Here is a 22,290-nt window from a genome sequence, read left to right as displayed (position 1 = left end):
ATTGCCCGTTTTTTTATTGAATCAGAAAAGCAAAAAAAAAAAAACAAACAATTAAAACAAGACAATAAGTTTAATTCTTAGTTTCATATCGTTTATTTCTTTATTGGACAGAGAGATAATTCAGACGGTACGTGGAATTTTCAAAGCGACTAATTCTGACTGATTCTTAGTTTGACTAAGCTCTTTCTTTCTTTCTTTCTTTTTTTTTTTTGGGGGGGGGGGGGTGAGGGTCATGTTCGTTGTACCCATGCACCCATATAAAGGTTCGTTAGTACGAAAATGAAACGTTCAGATACACGCGACTTCCCTACACGAAATACTAGTATAGATGTTCGTAAATGTGATAGTCAAATTATATTATGATTCATAATCCGAAAATGCACGAATGTTTGTGATTGGGTAGGTGCGTTATTGTCGGATAAGCAAACCTTCGTAGTACTGTAGTATCGAGCCTTTTGTATTCACGGATAAACGAACTTTTGGAATAATGAATTCTATATTAGAGCAAGACAATAAGTTTAATTCTTATATACTTGTAGTATGACATCGTTTATTTCCTAGTTGTGAAGCGGGAAGCGAGAGATAATTCTGAAAAGAAGTATAATATACAGACGGAACGTGAAATATTCAAAGCAGCTAAATGAGATTAAATCTTAAGTTGTTTATTTGTTTGTTAGCTTTCTTGTTTGTTGTTATGCTGAAGTGTTGGTGTAATACTTTTTTTTTTTTTTTTTTTTTTAGGGGGGAGGCATTTTTGTAGTACCCACGTAAAGTTCGCTGATGCGAAACTGATAAAATGTTCCGTAACACGCAAATTTCCTACACCTTGCAGACGTTCGTACCTAGTGTGAAAATAAAATCTATTATTATTTTTTTTTTTTGTCATTGTTCGATTAGCAAAACTTCGGAGTGTCAATCCTTTCGTTTTCGGATAAACGAACTTCCTTTACTCACAACACCACTTTCAGAGTAACAAACTAGTCATTATTTTATTCGGGCATTGGGAATAGTTCAGGAAAGAAATATAGAAGGGAGGAAAATCATTAAGGCAAGAATTACGTTGGATTCTTATAGTTTGAAATAATTTATTCATTTCCTTGGTGTTCATTATTCCTAAAAAGAAAACGGGTGCGCTATTCCGATGGTTACGGCGTTATTTCGAATCCGAAACACGCATATTCCTTGTGCCTATCCATGTTTGTTGATTCGAAAATGTAATCATGCTGCGGGTAATTGCTATAGGGCCATATATTGTTTTATTTCTGTCTTTTGTTATATTATTATTATTATTATTATTATTATTATTATTATTATTATTATTATTATTATTATTATCATTATTATCGTCTTTCACTATTATTAACCAATAATTTGATTAACGAGCATTTTGTGGGCTGTTTTTTTTTTTTTTTTTGGGGGGGGGGGCATTGTCCGATTAGCAAACTTTCGGAGTGTCAATCCTTTCGTTTTCGGATGAACGAACTTCCTTACCTCAGAAGAAGAAATCAGAGTAACAAACTAGTCATTATTTTATTCGGGCATTGGGAATAGTGATAGTTCAGGAAAGAAATATAGAAGGGAGGAATCCCAAACACGCATATTCCGTGTGCCTACTCATGTTTGTTGATATGCTGCGGCTAAGGGCCTATAATATTGGAGGTCGTTTCTCATACCTCTCGTTTGGTATACGATTTCTTTCGTTTCATATCACTTCATTTGTTCCCTTTATATTCTGAAATATTTAAAGGTAATTCTTTCAATTGCCTCGCACTGTGTACATATGCATTTTAGTAACGGCGATTTCCCGCTTTGCTGCAGTATTTCGAAGGGTGTTTGATCCCAGCCGCTTCGGTGTGCTCTGTGGTAATGTTTATGTAGTTGTCGGGGAGGTTGTTGATACTTTGTTTGTTGTCATTTATTTTCGTACAGGCAGGGGCGGATCCAGGAATTCTGTAATATTTCTGGTGCCACTTCCGGGTTTCACTTCTTCTTTTTTTTTTCTTTTCTTTTAACGATAAATAAAGGGGGCGTGCGCCTCATGCGCCCCCTCTGGATCTGCCACTGCTACGTGTTTATCTCGAGTGATGGTGATCGTGTTTCTAAATGTTTATAAGAAAAGGACAAAATTATCGGAGTGATGCCTGATGATGGTGATGATAATCAACGATGCTGATGTAAAAGACGGCTTGCTGTGGATGCTGAGCGTACGTGCCCTTCGTTTATTTAAATGAGTTTTCCCTATTTTACTCTTCTTTCCCCTCCCAAGAATGATAAAAAAGAAAATACCTACACCTCACAACAAAAGGAACCACGTGTGAACAACCATCATCAAGTTCAACCTAAATGTTCATTATTAGCAAAGAATAAGGGGGAAACACAAGTGACGGAAAATAATAGAAGCGACGAGATTGTCTTCTTGTGTAATGCGGTCTCTTGGGATTGGAAAAACCCCACCCTCTCCCTTTGTGGAAATTTCCACAAAACCAGGTGCGTGCCAGACCCCAGGTGCCAGTCGAAAGAATGCGCGCACTGGTCTAATATCGATCGAAGAACTCGCTGGTGAGTTGAGTTAAAGGAATCATTGCAAAGATGTTCTGATTCTTTCGCCTTTCTTTAGGCGCATACATCGAACCGTCGATTATTGTGTACTTGATCTAAGTACAATGCATTTATATGTTCCCGAACTGTTAAAAGGAATTGATTAATCACTCAAAAATGCAATCACAGAAATATATGAAATGTCTCATATGCCTAGACAAATTCACTGCGATGTCCTATGTGATGCAGCCACCACCCGATTAAACAGCAAAATTATGACAATTAATTTCACGCTCATCAAAACTGCCTATTACTTTTCATTATATGAATTTTGGTTATCAACACTCGTTCGTGGATTTGTTTGTTTGCATGTTTTGTGTGTATTATTCCTCGATCCTGAAAGACGTAATAATCATTCGCATCGAACGTAAACTGTTTACCGTAACTAAGCCTATGGCGCATTCTATCCATTAAACTTGCAGTAGCACATGGTGCATTCCTTTGAACCACGTGTTTCCCATATCGGCACATCCAAACACATTAGCGATCATCGTTATGGCGAACTTTCCGATTACAGTCAGGGGAGAAGAAATCGTAATACATGTACTGTACATGTACTTACGAAAGTGATTATGCTTAAGATCAAATAAAATGAAGAAGCTTGAAAACAACTTGGCAACACTCAATCAAGTTTTGCATTCTCTCACACAAATGCTCTCTTGAGAAAATGAAAGCATTCCCCTCCCATGCTAGATAATGAAGTTTCCATTACTACAGCCCAGCAAGTTTTGGGAGTGTACATGAATGTTTTTAGGATAGAGTCAAAAGGGACCTAAGCTTTCGATCATAGCAGAATCTTCGTCAGAAGCAAAATGGCAAATAGGCAGAAAAAGCAACCACATACATGTAAAGCGACTTCACACAACAAGAACAGTCAGGAACAGGCAAGGGACACGAAACAAAGAAAACAAAAGGAGAGGGTAGGATGTCATGGGCAAGGAGCCCAACAGGTAAAGGGAGGGGGATTAGAGCAGGAGGATGGACAGACAAAAGGCAGGGGAAGGTTAGTAATAGTTGTGAGGGCCAGGGGGCAACCATTGAAGGAAAAGGATGAATATGGAGGCAACATCAAACAAGATAAGGAACAACAGAGAGATAAAGAAAGGTAAAGAGTGAAATAGCAACAGCAAAAAGGGGGGGGGGGGGTGAGCAAACAGCAAGCCCTAGAAAGGATCTGCACAAGTACCAAGAGGAGGCAACGAAATGAAAGTGAGAGTCAATCAACAAATGCAATTAACCATATCAAAGTATGGTAATAATGATACAGCAATAATGATGATATTGACAAAACAAACTAGAATAATAATCATTAAAGCACATAAAAAAGGGGGACACAAAGTCCATGGGAGAGAAAACGTATACAGTGTACTTGCAAAGCAAGTATCAATAGGCAAATTAAATACGTTTCAAAGAGCTGGTTCATATGAAATCACCTTTGATTTATGATTTTACAAACAATAATTTTCATCGCTTTCCTATTTCTTTTATTACTTTAGTAATGTCATGATATTTCATGATGGTATGTGTTCTGTCTTTACATGGCAAGATAGGGTTTTTCTTTTCCATCCAGGGTCAAAGAAGAAAGTGATAGAAAGATAATTGGAAGGATAGAATGAAACACCTACTCAGCAGGCTCTTGATATAACACAAAAGCAATTCATCAGAAATGCAGTACAGTTCTAAATAATTTATCAGTGGAAAAATGAGCAAAGAAAATGGGATTTCGAGTTAAAAAGGAGTAGGAACATCGCAATTGACAGACTTGGGCTTGATGTGCAAACATATTGTCTAACTTCTGGTTGAGTTTCTTCAGAGACATAAATTTTGGTAGCAGTAAACCAGAGTGAAAAAGGCAAAAGGATACAATTAAATGAAAAAATAAAATGCAGGTCTCTAGACCACTCCAGTGCACGATCGAGCGAGCCAACACTAAAACCGCTCCCCAGGGCCAGGCCATGTCGTCAGTGTCACTCTCGTCTTACAGGCCTACATTGTACATGTGTAGGCTACTCGTTTCGTACTCGTCATCGCCAACGTCATGATGGTCGGTCACACGAAATAAATTGCATCATCAAAAGAGCTCGTATATCAACACCACTAGATAGTAGAATCATTATTATTATCACTATCATTCCAGTCAATCTCATCCACCGCGAAACCCTCAAAATCCCTCTCAAAACAAACCTGTAAACGATTCAGACATCGCAGACCTAGCTACACATCTGGCACACAAAAATGAAATGGAGGTGGAAAACTACGATGAATACACAAAAACTATCGACGATGGCATTTTACCGTAGCAGAAAATACACAGAGTATCTTGCACCGGAAAAAAAAAATGGATGTGGAAAACTACGATGAGGAAAACTAGGTGAAAACCCGATGCGTGAAGACGAACGATGAAGACACTTTACGGTAAAAATACTTACACGGAAACAAACGAGTGGGTACGATGTCCTCGCACACACGAAGATAATCGACAAATCGTTCAATCGAAAAACTCAACAAACACTCGAACAAAAACTCACCCCAAATTGTTGCAAACAAGGTAATCACTTAATAAAAATGAGAAAACTAAACTCTCAGAAGTATGATTGTACTCTGAAAAGAAAGGGATACAATGATACGAAAGCAAAAGAGAGAAAATGAGAGAAATGGACGGGAAACCTAGACAACTTCGACGAAGGGAGAGCTAGCGATTCGCGATTCGAGCTAACTTTGTATACAGAGTAGCTGTGTGTGTGATGTGTACAGAGGGTTGAAAGCGTTGAAAGGGTTGAAAGCGTCGAAAGCGTTGAAAGCGTCCACAGCTTCGGAAAAGCGTTCGGGGATTTCGTTGAATTCGTTGAATTCGTCCAAAATCCGTCCATGAAGTCTGGACGCAAAAAGCGTTGAAAACGTCCCCGACGAAATCAACAACGAAAAAAGCGTTGGGACGAAATTTGGACGCACTTTCGTCGGGCGTTTTCTATTGCGCGTACTGTAGTAAATTTTTCACAAAATTTGCAGCCAAATGAATGTCATTTTAAAGTAAATACCAAGTTCTTTTAAAGTGGATACAAACTTTGTAACAAATCAGAGCACTCTCTGGAGGAGTAATTCTAGTTTGCCAAAAGGAAGTATCTTATCTTGTGTCACACAAGTTTAACCCTCTAGAGATACGTACATCAGTTTGCCAAAAGAATGTATCTAGACTGAAAGAGATGGTACCTACCTGTACATGTAGTTTTTGGTTGAGATGGGAATTCATATTTTAACTTCTTTGTGAGATAATGAGGAACCTCTTACAAAATATGAAGAGCATACAAATCTAAGAGGAATCAAAAGTTGTTTGATGAAAATTGGTTTTGAAATGACCAAAATATAAAAAAAAGAATTGTCAGAAGGTGGGTCCCACCTTTTATTAAGATTTCCTTGTCTTTATTTTACCATGCTTTAAAAACAAAAAATTCAAATCATCCCACCTTGTGTCATTATGTTGAAAAGCTGGGCTTAATTCACATGGAAATGCAATAGAGTACCTGTACTGATGTGTGTTTTTCAAACTCATATTTGTTCCCCATCTTTCATACATGTAGATCCCAGCCAACTCTTCTGTGATCCAGCCAGCCAGCATGGTAGTTCAGCAAGTCACAGAGGAAGATATGCCAGTAGAGGACCAGCTGCTCCTAGAATGGGTAGAAACTCAGCATTCCAAGGTCTGGACATTCACTAGCATTGAGTCTGCTAATGTCATCCGTCTTCAAGTTGGTGATGGTAAAGGTCTATTTCTATCATCTTAGTGCAGTGACTGTATAGTAGACTGTCAGAGCTAAATCCTTTGGAGTCATTATTTCCCTCATATGCCACAGTGTAATGTATTGAAAGACATTTTCTAATAAAAATAATTTTGTAATGAAGGTGGGGAATGGAGATGTACATATATTATGCTTTGCGTTCAGAATGTGACAAACACATAATAACTGCATCTTATGAAGGTTCAACCCATGAACGTGTAGACCTACTTTTACATTTCTCTGTCAATTCTTTCAAACAGGGAAATTTGCTGCGGTTTCATTAGGAAAATAATATGCTCTTTATGGCCCTGTCACACCTTTCTGGGCGAGCTACAAGTGTACATGGTTTTGTTGCATGTAGAGACTTTCCAGCATGCAGGATAATTTTCTGCAGCGGACAAGGATTTTTGCAAGTTCCGAGTGTGTGTACAAGCTGAACGTGTACTACATACTTGCATGTATTTTATGTGACCTGCGTGTCATGTGCACGGGTGGTGCGTTAGAGCTTCAAAACTGATCTGTGATATGGGCGACATACACACAATGCAAAGTTCCTGTGTTACATATGTGTTTTATATTGTACCTGCATGCTAGCTGCTTGTGTGGTGCGGCCGCTACGGGCCTCCTACTGGTGTTCTGCATGGACCTCTGCGGACAATCCCCAGAGACTCACCCGGAACAAGTTTTGAGCATGCTCAAGGTCCTGTCACACCGTTCCGGGCAAGCAGTGCTTGTGGCCTGCGGGGAACAATTTTTGCTACCCCGAGGTCCTTGCAGATAGCCAGCACCGGACAGTACCTATTTATTTCCAGGGTAGTGGTACACTAGGTGAGGTATCCCTTTTAACCTTGGCAGTGAATGAGACATGTCATGTTCTTTGTATGTCTTTGAGATAACAATGCACGCACTTTTGTCTTGTCTATTCATTCCACACACCTTCCCCAAGACCCCAGTGCCCCTGAAGAATGCATCTTGGCTCCAAACTTCAGGCAGCCCCATGTGAGTGCAAGTCAGGTGGAGGCACAACAGATTGGCTTTTGCACCTTTGACTCCAGCCAAGCAAGGTATGAAGTTCATGTTGTTTGGCTTCTCTCAGCAAGAGCGAAGACATCCAAGCAGAGATCCAACGTGGAAGTAAATCTCAAAGCGTCATCGAGACGTTCAGCAGCGAGGCGGGAGGTTGTCATCATACTGCAAGCGGCTGCAGCGGTCCCATGGAATGTTGTCAGTGAAGCTGATATTGGACATCTCACAATCATGGTACTCTTTGTCATTTTAAATATGGGGATGAAAACAAGAGTTTTTTTTTTTTTCATTCTGTTAACATGTCTTGCTCTTAGCACAGTGTATTACAGTATATGCCAAATATTCTGCAAGGTTTTTATTTTCGTGAATTTCGCATCAGGTGCTATTCGCGAAATTAAAGACACATGAAAATAATGACTGTGATCCCGATATGAATGTGATGCACACGTAAACATTACTCCGTTCAGTACAGTACTCCACGATCGTGAATTTAACCACTCGCGAAATCGTTGGGAAATCCGATTCACAAAAATTTAGACTCGCCAAATATATATTGCATATAGTAATGTAAAGCCTGAAAGGTTTCACGAACTGTGATAAGATGACAGTGACAGTGATGATGTCATATTAAGGTACATTTACTTTGTTCTGGGTTCTTGTCAGTTTTCCTTGCCAAGTTTAATCATAAATGGCAAGGTGCAGGTCAGGCCTAACCCTAAATATGACTTAATAGTTGAGATAAAGGGGCAAAGATCCAAAGGCATTTAACTAAAAAAAAACAACAACAAAATAAAAACAACACAACAGCAGCAAGAAAAATCTCACACTGTGACAGTACTTTGCAATAAATTCTTCCTTTGGTGAAACTTACTAGATGTGCACCTCCTGATGACATAGGTCAGGTTCAAATGTGGGTTTATTCATACCAAAGTGACCTGTCTAAGGGTTAATGGAAGTACTAAACTTACAATTCTTGCAATGTTGAAAGAACAACCAACTCACAACTCATACATGTACAATGGAACCTCATTATAAATGGTCGACAATAGAGAGGTCCATAATGTAACGAGATAAATGTTGATGTCCTATTTCTTTTAAATTCTCTTCTTTTTATCCTTGATATAGTGAGGACATATCAGTTGTTGCAAGCAGCTTGTTTTATTAGGTTCCCATGTTCAAAGTGTAGGTCAAGTTTCATTATCAGTCAAATCTGGCAAGGGTCAAAAGAAAAGGGTTATTGAACTTCTGTGAAAGTATCTGTACTAGCATTGATGAGGGATCACCAAAGTTATGCAACAGTTGATTGTCAGGCAGGTACAAGAAATATGTCCCCACTCAAAAAAGCAAACAAAGAAATAAAATCTTTAGGTATTACCCATCTGCTGGTATCATGTAAGGGCAAAATTTAAGATTTTTTTTTTTTTTTTTTTTTTTTTGGGGGGGGGGGGGGGGGGATGTAGAGTGATGTGTGTGGGCTGCCTGTAAAGAGCACCCTAGTTTACCTCTGCCAAGGGAAGAGGTCATGTTTTCGTTACCGTTGGTTTGTTCGTTAGTTCGTTTGTCCGTGGGCAAAATAACTCAAAAAGTAGATAACGGAATGGGATGAAACTTGCAGGAAAGGATGAGAATGACACAAGTAACAAACGATTAACTTTTGGTAGTGATCCAAGAATTTTGGGGGAATTTATGAAGGATTTTTAAATATTTTGGCAGGTAGGGTCAATGAACTTGGGAGTTCAGGCTGCGCGTACTGAGGTTTACATGCGTGCACAAAAGTGCGTGCTCTAGTTTCTGCTAGGGCGAGGCGCTCCGTGCAGCTGAGGGTTTATGACGTAACAAAAGCTTCTATATTGGGAAATCGGGCGACTTTCAGCACACAGTGCTATAACAGTTTTTAATATTTTATGGGTGGAAATCAATGATACATGTATCTCTATGGAAGAACAAGATCAATGGTGGAAATGAGCTGCATGCTTGGTGGAGGTCTGTGCTCTCAGAGTGCTTTTCTAGTTTCAGTCTACTTTCAGTTTGTCTATGTGTTTGCTCCCTGTCGAGTGTCACACTTTCTTTGTACATTATCTCAATAAGCTTTTTTTTAATGTACTTTCATAGAGCGCTTGTCACGAAATGTGTTCTTTATGCTGAGATTTGTGGCATTGTTTTCCCTGTAGAGTCCTCATGATGTCAACACAGATGGGGTGACTTTTCCCAGATATTCAATTGTGAGAGAAAACATCCCAGCAACAGGTGACTCTCTTCTTAGATGGGCTCAAGAGAAGTATGGTGCAGTCGTCTCATTCACAGAAGCCATCCTTGTCAACAGGTTTGACATCACCATTGGAAAAGCAAGTAAGTCAAAGAAATTCATGTGATTAAAAATCTTTTATATCAATTTACCTGTCACTTTGATTTTCATAACATTGTACATACAGCATTATACAAATTGTGAAGACACGTGACTGTAGTTGTCTATTTCACTCTTCAAGACAAAAGTTTGTGACTTTTCTTGGTCATTTGCTAGTGAGAGTCAGTTTTAGAAGTCAAATTAATGATATCCATAGTCAAACCTGTCTATAGCAGCCACCCAAGGGAAACAAAAAGAGTGGCCATTATGGACAGGTGGCCGCTCTGGACAGGTTATCCGACTTGTGTGTGCATTACCTGTATGTACATGTATCATCATTGTATACATCTAAAGTACTTACATGTACTGTGTATACTTATGCACATGTATGTTTCATGCATTTAACAATGTTTATCAAGTTGTTGCTCAGTAACATGTGTACAGTCATGAAGAAAGCTTTACACTAGTGCATTGAATGGCACAGCTACAAAGCAGGAAAACACGCTGAATTATCAGCTCAGCTACTGTCCATTTGGGTCTGTGACCGCTATACACGTACTCAGGACTAGTCTTCAGTGGGTTAGATATTCAAAATGATGTACAATGTATAACTCCATTCAAAGAGACTATCCCAACCTATCTAAATACTGGAAAGAAAGCACACACTCTAGAAAAGTGTGTTTTGAGAAAAGAGGCTTTAAAGCAGAAGGCCAGGCCCTATTCAAGCTCTTAATCTGATGGAGCCGTGCTCTGTGCAAGTAAGTGAGACAAAAAACAAGATGTAAAACTTCATAGCAACATTAAAAGGGATTATCAGATAAAGCTGAAATTGATCAAGGTCTGTTAACACATTTTATCCATGGCTAATGCCAACTTTCAAAGTAGTAGCATAATCTTTTCCGAAAGTATTAGAGTTGAAAGTGAGGAGTGTCTATTGAAAGGGTTTTAAAGAAATAAAAGTGGACTCTCAGCACACTATTCTACACAAAAAGTTTTATAGAAAAACTGTTAAAAATCCAACTTCCCCTTTGCTGTATGATCCCAGACTTAAGAATAATGAAGAAGAAAAATTGCCCTTTCCGAAAATATCAAAAACTCAAGATTGATTAGGTTGAATCATTTCACCTATATGGAGTCCCCACTAGAAATCCGTGCATGTGATTTTTTTTTTTTTTAGTTTTGTGATGCATGGTCATACATAGACTATAAAGGTATTGTTCACCCTTGGGACCAGTGATTTAAAAAGAATGTTCTCACATTACACATGTTTTGTAGTGCGGGCATGTGGTTTGATGAAGGCTTGGTTTACACAGTGTTAGAGTGATATGCAGATTTTTTTGCAAAATGCCGCAGACAATAACTCTTGTGCGTGGGAAATTGGTATTTCTGTGAAGGCTATTGTGACTTCAGTCTTAATGTGTCAGATTGACAAGCTGTGGCTGTATATTACTTTGTGCTGTGGATGAGATACAGATAGTTGTGTTATTAGTGTGGTATCTATATCTGAGATGTGACTGAAAAATGTCATCAAGTAAATTAGGTACACTGCTGAATAAGGGAGGAAATAGCGAAATAAGTTTGTAAAAAGGATGGTTGATAAATATAGCTGAAGTGTTCTCTAGACACATCCAAAAGTTGTATTTGCCTGTGACAATTTCGACTACGGGCTGTCATCTTTCTCAAATGTCGAAACTGTCACAGGTAAATACAACTTTTGGATGTGTCTATAGACCTCTTAATCTAAAAAGGGAAGAAATACTTTGCCTGACACTTCCTGACTATTTGGATATTTCTGTAATGATATCATCAATCATTCCAAGCAATTGTGACATTTTAGGGGGGAAAAATTGATGTGTGTTTTTTTTTTTAAATGTCACAGCAAGGGGGAAGTAAAAAGAAAGAGCAGGGCAAATTTCATGAAACAGAAGGCGAAAGTCCACTAAAATGTGCAGCATCTAAACTTAAAGGTATGGCATTAATTTATGCATGTCTTATCTTTTGTGGCTTTTGATTGTTATTGTGTTTCTTCCTGTTTTAATTTTGTGTTAACCCATTTCAAGGTTTTTACCTGGATTGGGAATGTTCAATGCAAGCTGATTTTCTGTGAAAGGTTTCTTTGCTGATTCTGGTTTTGTGTTGAAATGACCCTCTTCTCTTTGATATTTTTCTCATCCCAGACATCTCAAGACAGCAACCATTACAGGACGAGGACCAGCCTGTCTATGCTCCTATTGATGGACCACATGTCCTTGTGGAATGCCTTGATCAAGGGATTCGGGCACTGGTTCCTACCAATGTTGCAGAACACTACAATCTAAGTCCAGAGGATGTAACTTTAGAGGACCGTGCCTGCACGTCTGTAGACTACCAGGATCTTGGATTCATGTTACACACACAGTTAGATGAGTGTGGAACTACTGCAGAGCAGAGACAAAATAAGATGATTTATCACAATAGGGTGAGAAAAAGTTGTGAAAAAATATTCATTAGATCATCCAGTATGAAAAAACCCTATTCATTTGATGAAATGCTAAAGTGAGACTTGTGGTTATTTGAGTCCCCCAAAACTTTGAGATTTTATGCATATGATCATAACACAGACACAATATGTCTACACGTTGATACGTAAATGTAGAGAGACAAATAAAAAGAAAGAAGTAGGGAGTGCATTATCATAGTAGGAAGAGGACAAGAGAGAGAGAGAGAGAGAGAGAGAGGGAGAGAGGAAACCGGAGAAAAACTCACTGAGTGTGTTCACATTCAATTCAGCACAAAACTGCAGAATAGATTATCTATCCATACCTACAATGCTTCTAATATGAAGTCCTTCAAAACTTACAGTAAACCAACAAATTGTATTTGAGAAACTTACATATTGGTAACTATGAATCTTTTGTATGATTATTATTATGAAGAATTTTGGTTCAGTTTGTCATACATCCTCATCTGTTCATTTAATTTCTTTCAATACAGGTCCTTTTTTTCAGTGGCTCTCCAGGTGTTAGGGAAAGTGAAAGTGGGATGGAGCCAGAAAACGGCTCAGGGATGATACCATCAGACGATGAAGCAGATGCTTCAGACCCCTTTGCAGCCTGGGCTGTCGAATGTACTCTACCATATAATCATGGATCAAGAAACCAACTGGATCCAACAGACACACATGTTACTCTACATCTTGATATGTTTGAAACACCAGTCTACCAGAAAAAGGTTGTAGATTTTCCTGCCCCACTAGAAGACCACTCAAGACTGTACTTTCAGGTTGGGGTGAGTGGGGGCCAGCAGCGATATGACGTGGTTATCAATCAGTGTTGGATTCAGGTGGCAGGGGTCATTCTACGACATCTCATTGACTTCAGGTATGCATTGATGAGGAAGTGTCATTTATATTGAAATCTTAGGCCAAGTAAAAAAAGAAACCAGTTTCTCGTCCTCGCGCGCATCGATTTTGGCCGCCGCATCGATTTTTTTATGCCTCCGCCACGAAGTGGTGCCGGAGGCATTATGTTTTCGGGTTGTCCGTCCGTCCGTCCATCCGTCCGTCCGTCCGTCCTTCCGTCCGTCCTTCCGTCGCTAATGAATTTTTTGTGGACAAGGTAACTATCAAAACCTTTTGAGGTATCCTAATCAAACTTGGCATGTATGTGTATTAGGGGGTGAAGTTGTGCCTATCAACTTTTGGGTGCACATGCTCAAGGTCAAAGGTCAAAAGGTCAAGGTCAAATACATAAAATCTCACTATTTCCATCATATCTATGCAATGCCTGAAGATATTTTCTTGAAACTTAGTGTATTCATTTATTACCCAATTAAGATTCTCTGGTGAAAGTGTGGGTCATGAGGTCAAAGGTCAAAGGTCAAAAGGTCAAGTAAAAATATCAAAACTTCACCTTTTTTCTCTGTACCTTGGAAATTGTTCAAGGTCTCTTCATGGAACATAGTATATATATACATGTACTGACTGGCAGTGATTATCTAGAGAATGTTGTAGGGTTCATGGGGTCAAAGGTCAAGGCAACACTTTAAAATTTTACTAAATATTTCCCTCATGTTTGTGCAATGCCAGCAGTATTTTTTTTTACACTAGGTGTATGCATGTTTAACCTAATAGAGATTCTCTGGAAAGTTTTTTGTTTCTTTTGTTTTTGCCTCAAAGGTCAAAAGGTCAAAGATCAAGTGAAAGTGCTGAACTAAGTTTTTCCTCCATATCTCGGAAGTGGCTCAAGTTATCTTGAAACGTACTACATATTTATGCATCTTCTGTCTGACAGTGATTATCTTATGAATTTTAGGGTCAAAGGCCTGATGAAAATGGTAACAATTTACTATTCAATACAGAAATTGCACTTTTTCTCCATACCTTGAAAATTACTCAATGCATAAATGTATGAATGGGTCAAAGTCAAGTTAAAGTCCGTAAATCCCAAATACATGCTCTCCTATTCATCCCATTAAACCTAGGTGATGGAAGGTGAGCATTCAACACATTTGTGACAAACCTGTCATTTTAACATTTGCCAATTTTGTGAAAATGTAATCACACATTGTCCACATGTACTATTTAGACCTATTAGGAGAATCATGCATTATGGCGGAGGCATACCAGTCGCCATAGCGACATTTCTAGTTACTATTTACTATTTTCAAAATGGCGCTGAAAATACCAAGAAATTCATAATTCTCGTCCCAGCCCGCTCCCCGCCCGCATCGATTTTCAGTTGCCGCATCGACTTTTTTGATATTTACTATTTTTTCGGCCGCCGAAAAAAAAATCGACAATTCACCAAACAATCGTGATCTCTCATTTCTAATTACGCCTTGCGTCCTCTACTTACTTAGCTGTAGTACAGCTGTAGCTTCTGTAGTGCGTATGTAATAACGCATGCATTTCACACTGCGAGCTAACACTTAACTCGGCAAGGAGGAATGGCGGAATGACCCACAAAGCAGTTGTTGAACTGTAGTTGGATCGCGGGCTGTGATGTACAGCGCACTCGGTACGTCGTGATGTAGACGGGACGTTGCGCACCTTCTGTACATTTCTCTCGTGCTATTGACCGCTTCATGTGCTGCTAGATTGATTGCGCAATGTAACCACAAACCCCGTTATAACGAGGTCCGTGGGACCGGCGACATTACCTCGTTATAACCGGTACCTCGTTATAACCGTTCTCATCAAAAACAAAGAAAAACATAAGCATGACGTCATATACCCATCAATGAAACTTAAACATATCCTTTGCGTTGTTATTACACAATTATTGAGCGTTATTATTGAGAGAATAAAGGGAGATTATTTGTGAATTAGACGAAGAAATAGAGGCTGAAATGAAAAGTTAATTCTTTATTGTAATTCTTGTTTGTTAAGCTTTTTCTAAACACCAGCGCAAATATGGGGGCAAATATATAGAGTAACATACAGGCCATGTTTACCGTAACTTGCTAGGTATTTTTACGCTGTTGGTGCCCAGCGGGAATGCGATGATTTCATGAATCATTTCGGCTGTAATCTTGTACACATGTACAATGTATGATCGTTGCGCCCAAATGGATTAAAAATGCGTTCTTTATTTTCTTCCGAAAATCTCTTCGCGTTTTGTACGACCGTTCTTGAAATATGCGACAGGATTGAATGTGGGAGGTTGTCATCCTGTTTACGCAAATCTGTACCAGATCTATTCAAACTAATAAATGCGTTTGTGTCTTTTTCTGATTTAGGTTACATGCGTCATTCAACTTTTTTTACGCTACTGTCACCTGGCGAGATCGCGATGATTTCAGAGTAACATACGTGCGTTGTTTACCGCTAACTTGCGAGGTATTTTACGCTGTTGGTGCCCAGCGGGAATTCGATAATTTCATGAATCATTTGGCTGTAATTTTATACAATGTATATGATCGTTGCGCTCGAAGGGATTAAAAATGCGTTCTTTATTTTCTTCCGAAAATCTCTTCGCGTCTTGTACATCCGTTCTTGAACTGTTGAATGCGTTTCTTTCTATTTCCGAGCACCGATTAAGTAGGTTAACATGCGTTATTCAACAATTTTTACGCTACTGTCACCCGGCGAGATCGCGATGGTTTCATTAATTATTTCGGCTTTGATACACACTCATATTTAAATTATCATTCGTTAAATGATAATGAACAATTCCAGATCTATTCAAACTGCTGCGTTTGTTTCTTTTTCCGAGCACCGATTAAGTAGCATAATATGCGTTATTCAACTATTTTCACTCTACTGTCACCCGGCAGGATCGCGATGATTAATTCACTAATCACTTCTGCTTTGATCATACACATTCATATTTAAATTATCATTTGTAAAATGATAATGAACAAATCCAGATCTATTCAAACTAATAAATGCGTTTGCTTCTTTTTCTGAACAACGATTAACTATAGGTTAACATGCGTTACTCAACTTTTTTAACGCTACTTTCACCCGACGGGATCGGGGCGATGATTTTATTATTTCGGCTTTAATCATCCAAACTCATATTTGCTCAAAACCAGCAAAAGAACTGGAAGTCGGAACTAAAAATGGAAAGGATATAATGATGAGTTGCACACGCATTCCAATTATCCATTTTTGGTCATAATTTTATTGTCGCTGCATGAAAAGTTTTTGAATGAGTTATCTATTTTTTCCTCGTTGCGCTGTGGTCTGACCTTGTATCACGCACGCGTTTCTCGCGAAAAAGAAAATCAAATGATTATGTTTAATAATTTAGTAGGAACATCGGAAGGTGTCCCTGTGTCTTATCGCGTGATTAAGAAGAAAGCATGGAAGGAACGGTTCTCTGCAAAACGGGAAAAGACGTGGATAGCGAGATTTCGGTTTCAAATGTTTCATTTGTCGCGTGTTTGAAAGCGGCAATTTGGTCAAGAAATGGAACCTCGTTATATCCGATCAAATTGCTTATGTTTTTCTTTATCATGATTTCCTGAAATTGTCCTTGTTATAGCCGGAATCTCGTTATAATCGAACTCGTTATAACCGATTCGTTCTGCCGTAGGTTTACACGCAAAGGAAAACGGGACCGACGCGATCACCTCGTTATAAGCGGTTCCTCGTTATAACCGAACTCGTTATAACGGGGTTTCACTGTAGCAGCCAGCCAGATAGCATAGCATGCGTTCTGGAGCTGGAAAAATAAAAACATCGTGGAGTGATGGAGAGAACCGATCTCAAGCGCACGTGTGCACAGCGAACGGCTTTAAATAGTGAATTTAGTATTCAACTAGTTCATATTCTGTCTTTCAGTAAAAAGGAAATCAGGTGGTTGTTTCACAGGGTTGACAATTGTCAGTAGGCCCCTACTGTCTGCGGCATTTTAAATCCTTGAGCGAATAAGTTTTCCATATGAGAAAAGATCTAACTCAGTAAGTTTGTGTTGTGTTGAAAGGCAAAAATAATGCTATGCTAATTTCCAGAGATAATGGTTGGATTCATAGGTTCAACAAGTGATGCATAAATGTCACTATTTTATGTTAAAAAAAACGTGTTTTTTCCCATACCCTTGATATGACTGAATGAATACAGTCACAGTGTAGTTAAATTGGTATACTTGTCATGCATAAACAGCAATATACGCAGATTTGGTATAAAATTGTGCATATAAGTGGTTTATATCACTGCTGCTTCTTGGTAGCACTGTAATGATGGCCATGGAAGAAATTAAGGGAGAATGTGACTTACCTTCACAGGTACATGTTTTACAACATATGTAGTTTTGGAATACAATCATTCATCATCCAAATGATGAGTGATTATCAAATGTCTTTTTAGAACATGAAGAAACATCTTTAAATGTTTAATGCTATAATGTCATATCAGTATCATTTTGACATCCATCTGCAATTGTACAAGCCAGTTTCCAGTTGAATGTGCTACAATACTGTGAAGAAATGCAGATACATACCAGCTGTGTGGACACAAAAAGTCACAAACACAAATGATAAATAAAGCAGTGTTTTGATTATCATGGAATTTATTTCAGTCGTACATTTGTTGAAAGACATGTTTTATACCTGTTTCAATTAATAGCACAATACATCAGAATTGCAAGTACAGTATCAGAAATGCCATTACAACACTAAATACCAGTATTAAGATGGCCATTTTCCCTTCAACATCTGTAGTGGAAAGAAAAAGCAAATGTATTTCTGCATGCATGAAGTTTCATTTCAAGTATGGTACATATATCTATTTGTTTGAAAATGCACAGAGTGCAGGCAAGACATACACTTGGGACCTGGTCTCTCATAACACAGCTACCATGCAGAGTGATATTTCATTTCATAAATTGGATATAGAAAATAGTAAAGCCCTCTCTCGTTACCTTCCTCGATACCGGACGAGAAACACATTATTACTTTCATTTTGACAATCCTCGAAAAAATAGTAAGATATCAAATAGTAAGGACCTCCCCCATCGCCTTGCTCAAAAAACCCGGACGAGAAACTACTTTCTTTTTTTACTTGGCCTTACATCTACTGATCAGATTGATGTCCGCATTATGTGTATAGATGCGAAGATGGATGGATATGAATCAGTAGCTGCAGTTACACTGGCAAAGCATCTTAAAAGTTCATCTTCAAAAAGTCTTTGCAAAGTTTGTCCCCGCTTGCAGCTTAACTTCTTGAAGTTAGCATTACTGGTCCACATGCGCAACAAAGAAGAAAGAGTGTGCCATCTGCCAGCTAATGATTGTGATGTAACAATGCACATATGTACATCCCAATGAGGTACAAGCTGTACTGCCCACAAACCATCTATTGATGCCACAAACAGGTGGTGGATTTGGTCACATGACAAACTTTGCAAAGTTTTCAGATTTTGTTATAGGTGAACGATAGAGCAGGGCTCGAAACTCACTTTTTTGTCGAGCCCACCGGAGGTGTGGGGAGACTAAGGGATCGCCTGCAGCGTCTGTCCGTCCGTCGTCCGTCCATTGTCTGTCCATAACGCTACAAAAACTTGAATAACTCTCTACTCAGGATTTCAATTTCAATCAAACTTGGAGGGAGGAGTGGTTATACAAAGTTACACATTTTACCAAACATGAAGGGCACCTCAAGGTCAAAGGTCACAGGCAGAGGTCAATGAACTTTAGGGCCCAATGTTAAGTTTTTAGGGCGCGTTTCATTTATGGCTCATAACTTTTGATGTATCTGTCCGTTTGTGACCAAACTTAGTCGGTAGATGTCTCTTGGAAAGTTGAAGGTTACCACAAGGTCAAAGGTCACAGACAGGGGTCAACAAAATCTTAGGGCCCGATGTTAAGTTTTTAGGGCACGTTTCGTTTGTGGCTCATAACTTTTGATCCCTTTGTCCGTTTGTGACCAAACTTAGATGGAAGATGTCCCTTTACCATAGGGAGGTGAAGGTCATCACAAGGTCAACGGTCACAGACAAGGGTCAACAAACTTCTAGGGCCCAATGTTATGTTTTTAGGGCGCGTTTCGATTATGGCTCATAACTTTTGATCCCTATGTTCGTTTGTGACCAAACTTGGACGGTAGATGATCCTTGGGGAGATGAAGGTCATCACAAGGTCAAAGGTCACAGACAGGGGTCAACAAACTTTTAGGGCCCAATGTTATGTTTTAAGGGTGCGTTTCGATTGTGGCTCATAACTTTTGATCCCTATGTCCGTTTGTGACCAAACTTGGACGGTAGATATCCCTTGGGGATTTAAAGGTCATCACAAGGTCAAAGGTCACAGAAAGGGGTCAACAAATTTGTAGGGCCCAATGTTAAGGGACAAGTTCATCTTCACAGACATGTGGGTTGAGTGAATGCAGCAATATTAGCAGAACACATCAGTGAGAGTTTGAGCAAAATCGGACAATCTGTTAAAAAGTTATGAATTTTTGAAGTTTCTGCTCAGTCACAGCTGGATGAAAAAACTACTATAGCTTGTGATGTCACGTGAGTACAACGATATAAAGGAAGAATAAAGAAAATTCAACATATTTCCATTTTTCTCACATGACAAAAGAACATTCGACTTCTCTCTTTCAGAAGGCAGGGGGAATAATATTACCCTTAACATAATATGTCAGTAGCAAGTCGAAGAAATGTGCACTTTATTCAAAAAGTTAAGTTTTGTGAAATTCTCTTTTTATTCTCTTTATATAGTTGTACGCATGTGACATCATACACTGCAGTAGTCTTCTCTTCCAGCAGTGACTGCGCAGATACTTAAAATATTCGTAACTTTTGAACGGATTGTCCAATTTTCCTCAAACTTTCACTGATGTGTTCTACTATTGATATTGCTGCATTCTCTCAATCCTTATGTATATGAAGGTGGACTTGTCCTTTAAGTTTTTATGGCGCATTTCGATTATGGCTCATAACTTTTGTCCCCTTTGTCCGTTTGTGACTAAACTTGGATGGTGAATATCCCTTGGGATGTTGAAGGTCACCACAAGGTCAAAGGTCATAAGCAGGTCAATAAAAATATTAATTTCTTTTACGCGAATGGGCGAGACACAATTTGGCACTTGCCTTGTTTTTCTGTGTTGGCCTGTTCCGAACAACTTCATCTGAAATTTTGGTTCCCCAAAGAAATGTAGTGGCCCAAAATATAAAGGAAACACAAAAATGTAAAAATGAAGAACTATGTATGTATTTTTTATCAAAACAAAAAGAAAAAGAAAAAATGGGGAAGGGGGAATGCGTGTGCCCCCTTGAATTTCTATAAAGGCGCCTCCCCTTTACGCAATTCCTGGATCTACCCCTGAGTACAGTAGGTCATATGTGAAAGCAATCACTTGAAGTTGTAGATAGTAAAGTGAATGCAGTGACTGAATGCGTGCTTGTAACTGTTTAGTGCATGCTACAAAAATTTGTTTATTGTGACATCAGAGGCGTGCAATGGAAAAAAAAAAACTACAAGTTGATAACAGGGTCAATGTAATTTGGTGCTATTAGCCTTGTGGTACCTATTTTTTCTGTAACAACAAAATTGCATGGCTCACCAGTGATAGCATGCAATGGTACTCTTAACTGCATGTCATGTGATGAGAAATAGACCAATCAGATACCTAGATTGCCTTTAGATGTTGCATGATTACTTCTTTATTTAGTTATCATGATACCAGTTGTTATCACCATGTTTCAGTCACAGTTAATATATTTAGTTCGTCCAGTATGTCAAGAATGTGTATTAGTTATTTAAGTTACCGTAAAACCAGAATTTTTGGCTTGTGAGGAGCCAAGATTTGTGAAATTAAAATGCATGCGAAAGTTCTTGTCTACACGATGCATTAAATGCCAGTGGCAAATCATGAAAATTTCATGCTGTGAAAAATGCAGTCAGCTCCAATTTTAGAAAATTTTAGTTGTGAATATTTCTAGTTTTACAGTATATTGCGCACATGCACTGTTAATGTCTTCCTCAGCTTTCAGTAGAGACTAGATGAGTCAAAACATGCCCAGACTCCCATAGATATGTCCATAATAACAGTATTGAAAGCATTCAGGTATTGACATGTGAGTTTTACTTTGTTTTTCTTCCATCAGTTGTCCAGTTGACAAAACTCTGATCTTCCATGAAATCAACCCAAACTATGTCAGCTTGGACCCTCATGCAGAGGGGAATGTAAAGCGTTTCAGCTTTGAGGTTTTTTGGACACAGGAAACTTTCAGCATGCCTACTATGGTCAGCTGTAAGCTGAGTTTGTGTGCAAATGAGTACAGCGCTACTGACGATGAAAAAGGCATCCCAGTTGTAAGTTTCTTTTTCTTTCATAATTACCATCTTCTGCAGTATACTGCAATTTATGTGACCCATTATACCATGCTCATTTCTGATTACATTGGTTTTATTTATCATGACTGTTTTGGTTCTACAAAATTGTAAATGGACCATGTGGTACATGAGTGCGCAGGGTAGATACTGTGGTCCCAGTATAATTGTAAGTGTCAGGGGACAAGCATTTCTTATTAAAGTAGATGTTTTGCTTCCTCTTAACCCTATTAGAATCCTAAAAGATTTTTTTTTTGATTATCAATTTCTTGTTTTGATTAATTGATTATGCAAATTAAACTCAACATCTTATTTTAGCCTGTTGAACACTAATCAAAAGCAATGAGAGTCTATTTTTTGGTTTCTGTTGTAACATATCTAACAATAATATTGTAGAACTTCTAAATCATAAAAACTTCCAAAAGTCATTTTGTATTTTATTGTTTTTGGAATTTCCTATGTATTTCCTTGTTTTTTACATTGTTTTTTTATCAGTAGTAATTGTCATGGACCACTTTTTTACCATAATTAGCTTAAAAACTGATGAATCAAACTGATTGATGAATATTAAAAATAGTCAGGTTTTTATGAGTTCATGACAGAGCACTGTTTTCCACTGGAAATGTATATTACTACACAAAATCACATAATTGTGCCTGTTTTAGGGTGACATGCCGTTATGAAAATGGGCGTGGCTTAGTCATGGTACGCGCGGACATTGCAAATTAGGGGGCAGATTATAGCCGAAATATGTCCTTATAAAGTGGTTTGTGGTTCAGATTA

At 38.5% G+C, this 22,290-nt stretch overlaps 1 protein-coding gene across 2 annotated transcripts in view; it reads left to right on the top strand.

The window, feature by feature from the left end:
• The window catches only part of LOC139714930 (transforming growth factor beta receptor type 3-like), a 52,315-nt gene that overhangs the window by 16,293 nt on the left and 13,732 nt on the right, over positions 1-22,290 (top strand). For both annotated transcript variants that reach the window (XM_071626580.1, XM_071626579.1), the window contains exons 4-9: positions 6,177-6,354; positions 7,321-7,634; positions 9,572-9,749; positions 11,922-12,202; positions 12,718-13,103; positions 21,282-21,489. In XM_071626580.1, coding sequence (XP_071482681.1) covers positions 6,177-6,354; positions 7,321-7,634; positions 9,572-9,749; positions 11,922-12,202; positions 12,718-13,103; positions 21,282-21,489 — 1,545 coding nt within the window. The remainder of the gene's footprint in view (positions 1-6,176; positions 6,355-7,320; positions 7,635-9,571; positions 9,750-11,921; positions 12,203-12,717; positions 13,104-21,281; positions 21,490-22,290) is intronic.

This window comes from Diadema antillarum, unplaced genomic scaffold (genome assembly GCF_040938485.1).
Source record: "Diadema antillarum isolate AM-2024a unplaced genomic scaffold, OU_Dant_1.0 seq00002536_RagTag, whole genome shotgun sequence".
NCBI classification, from domain to species: domain Eukaryota; kingdom Metazoa; phylum Echinodermata; class Echinoidea; order Diadematoida; family Diadematidae; genus Diadema; species Diadema antillarum.
The sequence above is the reverse complement of the archived record's forward strand: the minus strand, read 5'-3'. Positions and strand labels throughout refer to the sequence as shown.